The sequence below is a fragment of the Rhinolophus sinicus genome, chromosome 16 (assembly GCF_057876585.1).
Source record: "Rhinolophus sinicus isolate RSI-liver-muscle chromosome 16, RSI-T2T, whole genome shotgun sequence".
In the NCBI taxonomy this organism is placed as follows: domain Eukaryota; kingdom Metazoa; phylum Chordata; class Mammalia; order Chiroptera; family Rhinolophidae; genus Rhinolophus; species Rhinolophus sinicus.
Window position 1 is genome coordinate 76,882,206 of NC_142516.1, and position 9,890 is coordinate 76,892,095.

At 50.4% G+C, this 9,890-nt stretch overlaps 1 protein-coding gene across 10 annotated transcripts in view; it reads left to right on the forward strand.

Annotated features, from left to right (window-relative positions):
- Positions 1-9,252, forward strand: part of FANCC (FA complementation group C) — a 262,167-nt gene extending 252,915 nt beyond the window's left edge. For 8 of the 10 annotated variants that reach the window (XM_088793528.1, XM_074330248.2, XM_088793530.1 and 5 more), the window contains 2 exons: positions 32-235; positions 5,946-9,252. In XM_088793528.1, coding sequence (XP_088649654.1) covers positions 32-235; positions 5,946-6,089 — 348 coding nt within the window. In that variant the 3' untranslated portion in view covers positions 6,090-9,252. Of the gene's footprint in view, positions 1-31; positions 236-5,945 lie in introns of those variants that run through there. The other 2 variants (XM_074330247.2, XM_074330252.2) reach the window with 2 other exon arrangements.
- Positions 9,253-9,890: the final 638 nt, after the last annotated feature.

Consider the following 9,890-nt stretch of genomic DNA (forward strand, 5'->3'; position numbering starts at 1 on the left):
TAATCTCTCCCCTTTGAAATTGTACTTCCAGGCAGAGGGGAAGGCAGTGCTCGGCTGCCTCCGGAAGCTGTTCCGAAGTCCGACGCTCTCAGCCCGGGATGTGCATGCAGCAGCTGGAGAGCAAAGTGGGGACCCCAGACCGCCCGCGTGCCCGTGGCTGATCAGGCGCCTAACCCTGAACTTCTTGCTTTGGGCTCCTGGAGGCCACGCGATTGCCCGGGAAGTCATCTCCCTCGTAAGTCTCCCCTTTTCTAGCTTCCTAGATCTCATTCACATCCCACCCGAGGGCCCGGCCTCTGAAGAGTGTGTACCGGGGTGCTGTCCAGACAGGTGGACTGGCAGCAAGGGGGAAGGCTGGCACAGACCCCAGAGCCTGCCGCATGCCACAGGCTCAGAGAAAGGCGGTGACTTGGGCCATGTCACACGGCTTGCTGCCAGAGCCCATAGGAGAAGCGAGGTCCCCTGTGGCCCCATGTACTCTTCTTCCAGTTCAGTGCACGACTCTCTTCCTCCTCATGAAGAGAAACAAGACTTCAGTGAGAAAAGGGTGTGCTCACTACAGTGGTTTAAAGAATGTCATTTGTTGATTACAAAGCAATCCTTCCATAAGCCCAGCTGACATGAGGGGTGAAGAACGGTTAACAGTTCAGGTCAGAAGTGAGCACCACGTGTGGCACTGCATTTGGCAATGATTTCTTGGATAACGACACTAACAGCACAGGCACCAAAAGAAAAAACAGATAAATTGAAAGGCAAAATGATAAACTTCTGTGTGTCAAAGAACATTATGAGAAGAGTGAAAAGACAATTCACAGAATGGGAGAAAAATATTTGGAAATTACACATCTGATAAGGGTTTGGTGTTTAGACTATTTCAGGAATTCTTACAACTCAACAACAGAAAGATAACCAAATTAAAAAATGGGCAATGGATTTAAACAGACAGTTCTCTAAAGAATATGTACAAATGGCTAGTAATCACATGAAAAAAATGTTCAACATCATTAGCTATTAGGGAAATGCCATTCAAAACCACAGTGAGGTACCACTGCACACCCACTAGGGGGGCTGTTATAAATAAAACATAGTCAAAAGGGGGAATGACCCAAATGTGCATCAATAGATGAACGGATAAAGAAAATGTGGTCTGTGCATACAATGGAATATTATTCAGCCTTAAAAATGAATGAAGTTTTGAGATACGCTACGACATGGATGAACCTTCAGGGCAGTATGCGAAGTGAAATAAGCCAGTCACCAAAGGACAAATATTGTGTGACTCCACTTATACAAGGGACCTAGAATAGGCAAATTCGGAGACACAGGAAGTACAGTGGAGATTACCGGGGGCTGAGGCAGGGAAAGATGGGGAGTTAGTGTTTAATGGGTACAGAGCTGTGTGTGGGATAATGAAAACGTTCTGGAAGTAGATGGTGGTGATGGTTGTACAACATTGTGAATGTACTTCCTGCCACTGAACTGTACATTTAAAAATGGTTAAAATAGGGCCGGCCCGGTGGCTCAGGCTGTTAGAGCTCCGTGCTCCTAACTCCGAAGGCTGCCGGTTCGATTCCCACATGGGCCAGTGGGCTCTCAACCACAAGGCTGCCAGTTCAATGCCTCGAGTCCCACAAGGGAAGGTGGGCTCCGCCCCCTGCAACTAAAAATTGAACACGGCACCTTGAGCTGAGCTGCCGCTGAGCTTCCAGATGGCTCAGTTGGTTGGAGTATGTCCTCTCAACCACAAGGTTGCCGGTTCGACACCGCAAGGGATGGTGGGCTGTGCCCCCTGCAACTAGGAATGGCAACTGGACCTGGAGCTGAGCTGCACCCTCCACAACTAGGACTGAAAGGACAACACTTGACTTGGGAAAAAAAAAAAGGTTAAAACAGCAAATTGTATAATGCTCATCAAAACAAAAAACAAAAAGCAAAAGCACCAACATGCTGGCTCTTGGGGTTTTTATTTCCATGTTATTTTTACTTTTTATTGCCACATAATACACATAAAGAAATGTGTAGCTTGATGAATTTTCACAAACCAAAACACGCATGCAACCCAGCATTCAAATCAAGAAAGGAATGTTCCCAGCACCCAGAGGGCCCCCTCCTGCTCCCTTCCAGGGAAGGCTCTCTTTGAATGTGGATGTGAATATGAGGAAAGTTCCAGTGACAAGCGGGGCTGCCAAGAACCTCACACACCAGCGCCCAGGAGGTGGGCTCAGGCCCTGTAGAGCCATCTGGGGTGGTAGGCAGGCCACCTCTCACATGCGCAGACAGAAGCCATCAGAGAGCTCAGGCATGGCCAAGATAGAAGACTTGCTTGTCATGTGCTGGGTCCCATCTCCCAGGGCTGCCCCAACACCTACTGTGTGCCTTTATAAAATGCACACCTCACTTAATCCCAAGCCCATTTGGGTGGGAGAACGCCATTGGTGAGAGCTAAAAGTGTCCATATGTCTAGAGAACTTTGTACTAACCAGGTGTAAGCTGTACTGGTCACTTTTCAGCCACGCCCTCAGCCAGGTGATCAAGGTTGACATCAACAGGGATAAATCGTGTTGATAGTATGTGCCCTTGATACAATGTGATGAACATGGCACTTTACCTTTACCTCTCTGGTTTTCTGCCCCAACACATGTAACTTCTGTCTAATCATGAGAAAAGCAACTGACAAACCCCAATTGGGGGACAATCGACAAAATGTCTGAGCAGCCGCCTCAAAACTGTCCAGGTCATCACATCTGTCTGGAAAGTCTGAGAAACAGGGACAGCCCAGAGGAGCCTGTGGAGACATGACAACTAAATGTAATGTGCTGTCTGAGCTGGGATCCTGGAACAGAGAAAGGCCATTAGGGAAAACAGGAAATCTGAGTAAGTGTGGACTTTTTAGTTAATAAAAATATATCGATATGCATTCATTAAGTCTGACAAATGTACACACTAATGTTAACAGGGAAACTGGCTGTGTGGGATACGTGATCTTTCTGTCTTATCTTTTCAGTAAAACTGTAAATCTAAAGCAGTTCTAAAATTATTTTAAAAAGTCAACAGCAGGCACTTTTGAATCATGAAAGTGTTGGCGGCATTTCTGTAACCTGACTTCTGCCCTCCTGCCCGTGCCTGGTACACCTGTGGGAGCTTGTCCCCTCCTTGTCCCTGGGGAGCTCCTCTCCCGTCCTGTCACGCTGGGAGAAGAAAGGCAGGCCAGGGAGGTCACCGCCCGCCCTGCCGACGGGGTGTGAGAGAACGCAACCCAGAGAAAGCTCTTTGGAGACACCCAGGTCTCTGCTTCTGTTATTCCAACCACATTTCCATCCGTTCCCGGCAAACAGCCCATGTTCAAAATGGACCACCCTCAGGTTTCACCCACGGAGAAGCTGCTGTGAACAAGGACCTAGGTTGTGTCACGAAGTTCAGGCTGGCTGCCTGTGCCCAGGTGCTGTTACCACAAAAAGTTCAGTCTCGGCCATACATTAACACCTGAGGCTGAGGCAACACGGAACACCCTCGTGCATCGTCATTAAATTTTATAAGTCAGCCCAGCTGCAAAACAAAAACAACAACAAAAAAGCATTAAAGGATGAAATGCCAGTGTTTCTCTTCACACACGCGCGTCTTCGCAGGTGGGTGCTCCATCTGGGCACCTGAAGCCCATCGCCGCCGAGAGAGCTTCCCGGACGCTGTCCTTGCAGATGTTCTGAAGCTGTATTACTAACACACCAGCCTTCCTGACTGCGAGGCTTCCTGCGGTGGCCACAGGACAGCCGGAAGGCGGCCTGGCTAATGCAGCCACAAGCAGGACAGATGGACGCATCCTCTGCGCACTGCCAGCCTCTCCTGGGCGCGCCTCCCACCAGCTCATCTCTCCTCTCTGCGAGCAGCCCCTGGAAAGAGCCAGGTCTGCCGGGCCTGGGAGCAGGTGGTGGCCAGACGGCAGAAGTGTTGGCTTTGGTGGGACAGCCTGTCTGCCAGCAGCTCTGGCTGCACCACCCGGGGGACCCAAACCCTGGCCCCGCTGGTGGGAACTCAGTGGGCCTGGGTGCCAGCCTTGCCCCTTGTCTCGGTAACAGCATTGGGCCAAGGGACAGACGGTAGGGGCTGTGTCCAAACCGTCTCTTCACAGCCTTCCATGAATTCTCTGAGTTGGCCCCACCTTACTGAGCAGCTCCATTTCATTAAAGGTGCCTTATCCCTCCATCTCCTCCCGTCGTCCCGCACCCAGCCTTTGCCGCAGGACGCTCCCAACTGACTGCCCCTCGCACAGGCCACGGGGATCGGCTTCTGTTGGCCTTGGGCTTCCGCTGCTGTGCCTACTCCCTTCTCTCCTCTGCAAGCCTGACGAGCGGCAAGAGCAGCCTGGCTGGTGTCCGGTTCCTCTGGCCCGAGTCTCATCCTCTCCTGCCTCGTGTCCTGCTGAGTTCTTGTCTGTCTCTCCCTCTCCTTCTCTTTGGTTTGATGGACCACGGCAGTAACAGCCAAACGTTAGCTAGAATCTGAAACATGGAGTTCAGTCCTATGGTTGCTGAACTCACAATGAATTTAACCCCTGCATGGACATGCCTCAGCCAGGCCCTGCAAGCATGCGCGTTTCTGACCTCAGCTGCAGTGAGGCGGGTTTTTGTATGAGGCTGGAAACCTTAAATGGAACTGGGAGTTGAGTTGGCTTGTAAAGATGGAGCGCGGTTAGATCAGGCGACCTCAGTCATCTGCAATGGCTGCGCCGCCGCCCGGCTTGGTGGAGGCCCCGGGAACAACGGCAGTGGAGCAGGATGAATCTCCCCTATTCAGGTGCTAGGTGGTAGGTTAACTGTTTTAAGGTGTCCCAGGGAGGCTTGCGTTGCTTCATCCACAAAAGACAGAAGCTGCATCTGACAAGTCATCGGCAGCATCTGATTTCTGAGTATAAAGCAAGGATGCTGATACAGACACCGAGAGCCACTGTGAGCCCCACCTAAGCCGGCAGCCTGCCCGCCCCACCTCCAGCAGAACCCCAGGACGGTGCCCCACACTTCCCGCACTGCACTAGCGTAGCACATGGGCTGCAGTGTCTGCCTTGACTGACAGAGGTGGGTGGCCAAGAAGGGGATCCTGGGCCATGGGGCAGTCCCGGGGAGCCAGGGTAGCTGCCCCCCCCTCCCCGCAGAAGGGGCTGGTGTGGGGGTGGAGAGGAAGCTGTCCTCGGGCTGCTATGGCTACTTACACGTTTGACTGAGGTGTCCATATATACTGACACCTACAAACAAATACGGACATTACTCTCAAAAACCAATGGCTTCTTAATGTGGTTTGTGTCTTAAAAAAGCACAATCAATTCTTCATGCATCTAAATTGTGATATTCTCGCCCTTCCCTTTTTGCTGAACTGAAATTCTTAGGAAAATACTTGTGGGCACCAACAACTCAGAATGCCTTGAGGCTGTATTGAGCAAAACTAACAATTCCTGCATTTGCTGCTTCCCTTTAGAATCAGGTGTTAAAACCTTAGATGCCTTTAAAAAACAAGTGGGCTCAGGTTGCTGGCCTAAGAATGCCATTTATAAAGCTGTTTGTGTGAAAACAGGTGGCATTTTCTTTGCAGCATGTTCCAGTTCTCATATTAGTGTGAACCTTTTACAGAAAGTCAAGCCTCAGCATGTTCATTTGCCTTTCCTCCCCACGGCAGGGAATCCCAAAGCACGTAACTGGCGTTCCAGGAAACTGCCTGCTTGTAGCCCTTCTGTCAGGAGAGCGTGACCGTTAGGAACTGACTGCTCACTGCACGGCCAGCCTCTCAGAACAGACTTGCTTTGCTAGTCACCTTGAAAACAAAACAAGAGCCCTTTGGAGCTGCTAGGAATGCAGCTGCTTTTCGGGGACAGGATGGTTACGGCTGGTCCACTGGACAAAGAGACGAATCCGTCTGGAAAATGTTTTAATTTGGCTTCTCCTCTGTCCTCATTGCAGATGGCTCAGACTGATGAGATAACCCATGAGATTATCGGCTTCCTTGACCAGACCTTGTACAGATGGGATCGTCTCTGCATGGAAGCCCCAACATCAAGAAAACTGGCCAGAGAGCTCCTTACAGAGCTGCGCGCGCACGTCTAGCCCAGGCCCTTGGAACATGTGGCTGCCACGCGGGGCCCAGGCTCACAGGGGCACATGATGAAATGCTGTGAGCCGAGTACCCTCTGTGAGTGGTAACAATGAGCCATAAATATCTTGGCAAGATCTGGCTCTACAGATTTTACAAAATAAGAAGACAGGTTCTTGAGCCCAAACTCAGATTTATTCACGAATGACTGGATTATGCTGTTAGCATTCTCTGTACCTGCTCAACACGGCGTGATTAGAGAGTCACTAAAGGAAAGGCTTGGATGGGAGAGAAGACTTTTATTTCCTTTTTTCCCCTTATCACACCAAGATGCACAACTATTGTTTCAATGTTTCAAAGTGTTTTGACCAAGAAATTGGTCACGAAGCGTTGATCAGCCCAGAAAGGACCTGCGCCTGTTTCACAAACCTCTGCTTTAGAAGCCACGTCATTGGTATTGGCCTTGTCACCTACAGAGCTCCGAGATAAAGCCACCCTCTCCTGGGTCCCTAAGAAATTCTTCAGCAAGTAGTCCCCACGGGCCATCCCGGGAGCAGGCCAAGGAGCCGGAGAGCCCGTGCAAGCCCAGGGCGAGTGGCGGCGATGGGACCACTGGTCCCTGGCAGCACGTGTGCCAGCCCTGCTGGGTGGACTACACTGCTAAGCAATGAAATAGAGCTGGTCCTGGTGCTAACTCTCTGCCTTTGTATTTGCTAAACACTGACTGCTACGAAGAGCTCGTATCACCTTAAAGATGGCTGATGGGAGGGTACAGGACGTGCTCTGAAAATCCTGGAACAGATTACACCTCAGTTGTCTTGTTAAGTGAAATGGGAATTGGAAATTTCTAATAAAGAACTGGTAACTCCAAGGTCAATATTTATTTCACATCAATTGAAATTTTTTTTCTTTTCAGGTTTATTCTTAATTTGTATTGATTTGTATGCTCTTTTGTGTATATTCTGTTTGTCAAGTGAGTCAAGACTTTCTTTTATGTCCACTTCGATTTATGCATTAGTAATATCTGAATCTGCGTCTTGGCTCCCGCTTGAGGTATGAGTCAAGTTTTGCTGGATTCGAGGTTGAGCTTTTTGGGGAATATTTTGTTTCAGTGTATGGATCCACCTGAAGATCTGAAAAATTCCAAGAACTTCTGACCCCAGCTTTCCTTGTAAGAAATGGTACAACATGAAAGGTATGCTGTTAAAAGACTTTGATCACAACTCCCGTCTTCATCACTGTCACATGCATCACTTGGAGGTCAGGACATCTCTCCTACGGTGTCTTTGGCCATGGAGGTAGTGACCAGCCTCTGGGGACATGAAGAGAGGGGCTCAGTGTGGTGGTAGCGGGTAACCCTGGATGCGAGCATCCGTCGGGACTGGCCGCCCTTCGGGGCGTGCTTCCACGAGGACGTCCATTCCCCCTATGTTTCACAGCACACAGTCAGAACAAGATGGTCTCCCCCTCAGACTGCTAAAGCTGCATTTCTGGAAGATTCTTTCCTGTCCTGAGCATGCTTCAGCCTGTTTGTAATTTCTCCCACTTCCTTTCCAAAGCCTGTAAGTTCGCCCAAGTCTTGGACACGAGTTGGTAACAGAGCAGACTGTCTGAGCGGGCGTTGGTCTTCATCCCAGTGAGCTCCCAGCAGCCCGGCAGGTCCTGTGTTTGGAGTGAACCCTTACCATCCATGAAGACTTTCCTCAGAGATAGTAGGCACTGGTTTGTCTACTGATCTTACTTTCTCCCCTTGCTCCTTCCCACCTTGATAAAGGTGCTGACAAGGGGAGGAAACAAAAACAAGCAGCATGGGCAAGGGGGCTGTTCCCCTAAGTAGGTGAGCAGCTGGGAAGCCACACCAGCAGGCGTGACTCCTTTCACTTCTGTGAGGAGTAAGGACTCCCAAAGCACAGACGGAGGGGGAGTGGCACCCTCCCCTGAAAAACCAAAGCAGACACCTCTGTGTGTCCCTGGCTCCTGCGTGAGCCCACACCCAGCCAGCAGGGAAGGACCCAGCAGGGCAGAGAGCAGGTGGGCTGGCATGGATGCAGTAAACGACCTCCTTTGCCAGTTGCCGTAGATTTCCAGGACAGTCTGGACACGTGGGTTCTTTTCAGTTTTTTGAAAGACGTTCAAAGTAGCAGGGGTCCAGCCAAAAATGGGCTCTGGTGAAAATGCCCAGTGAAGGCCACTGAGCTTCCTCCCCTCCCTGGAGAATCGAGAGCACTGGGGCCTGAGGTGCACATCACGAGACAAGGTTGAGCCTGGAGGCCATATCGGGTTTACTGGTAGTGGGGTTCTTTCCACCCCAGTGCCTGTGCCAGGCAGACGCCTTCTACCAGTAGCAGATCTGACGAAGAGTGGCTTAAACAAGGAAGACGCCGATGGCCTCCCAGAAAGCTGGCGCATTCGGCCGCTCGACAACGTCACAGTCGGGGTTGGCCTCACTGAAGCTCTCCTGACTCTCCTCTCCGAGGAGCAGAACGCTGCCAAGCCCAGGCTTCACTGACAACATCCAAGATGGGACAGGACAGCAGGTCTCCCATCTTTCCCACCAGCCACACCAGACCTGCCCTTACACCATGGGAAGGACAGCGGGAACCACTGCTGGGGTAAGAGACCAAGGGCAGACCTCCCAGGCCACGAATGAAGCTGGAGCTTCAGGACCGTTTACTGCGCAGAGGCCAACGCTCCCTTGGTCATTCATTTTTGTAAAATTTGCAAAGGAATTTGAACTGCAACCGGCAAAGACAAGTCTCTACATTCATACCTGTAGGGCGTCGCAGGGGTGGCCGTGGGCACTGCGAGGGCCTGGCTGAGGGATGAGTTGACTCACCATCACTTCCAAGCAGGTCAGTGGCCTCCCAGTGAGGGAACAGCTCCCAAGGATGCCAGCACTACCCCCCGCAAGCTCAGCTGGCTTGGGACACAGAGATGCAGGCCCAGGCGCTGCATCACCACAGAGGCGTGGACTGTGCCACCTGAGTGGGTGCAGAGGGAACAAGGAGGGGCGTATGGGGAAGCCATCCAAATCCTAGAGTTTAGCCCTGGGATGAATTTGACAGAGGTTTTCAGAGATCTGACAACGGCTCTTAAAATTTTACGTTACCAATAATAGCAAGCTGTGCTGCTGAGAGAAATTTTTCCTGTCTCAATAATAAAGGTTTTTATAAAGAATGCTGGAGAAAAGACTGGATTCTCTTTCTCTTCTTTCTGTAGAAAATATGTAAAATCGTTGTCCTACGAAGAGGTAACCAAAGAGGACAGAACCAAAACCAGAGCCAAAAACCATAGGGAGAGAAGGCATTCCCGAGCACCCATCAACATTGGGACAGTGTGACATTTGTACAACTGTTAGCGTTTCCAAGTTTGTAATTTTTTTAAATATTGTTTCATTCTAAATAAAATTGTACCTAATTTTGTATTTATAAAATATAGTCTTTCTCAGAAAAAGCTTCCTTTACTCCCCAGCTATGGAAGCTTCAGGCTGCACAAAAGCCTGGGTAGACCTGCTCCAGAAAAAGACCGATTACGGTTTATCCTCTGTGCTGGGAATCTTGCCACCAGACACCTAAAAGCTGGGGTCCCACCACCAAGGAGGAAGGGAGGGTGAGTATAGGGCAGGCAGGGGCTGCTCAGACACAGTGAAATGCACCCCACACATACACGTATCTTTCCATAAGCCTGACATAAATATATCACCACTTAGTACAAACTGAATTGTTCTGTCCATTGCTCTTCCCCATCTCTGAGACAGGACTCGTCCACAGAGCTCAGCCTACACCCTCTAACTCGCTCAGCCACCGCTCAGACTC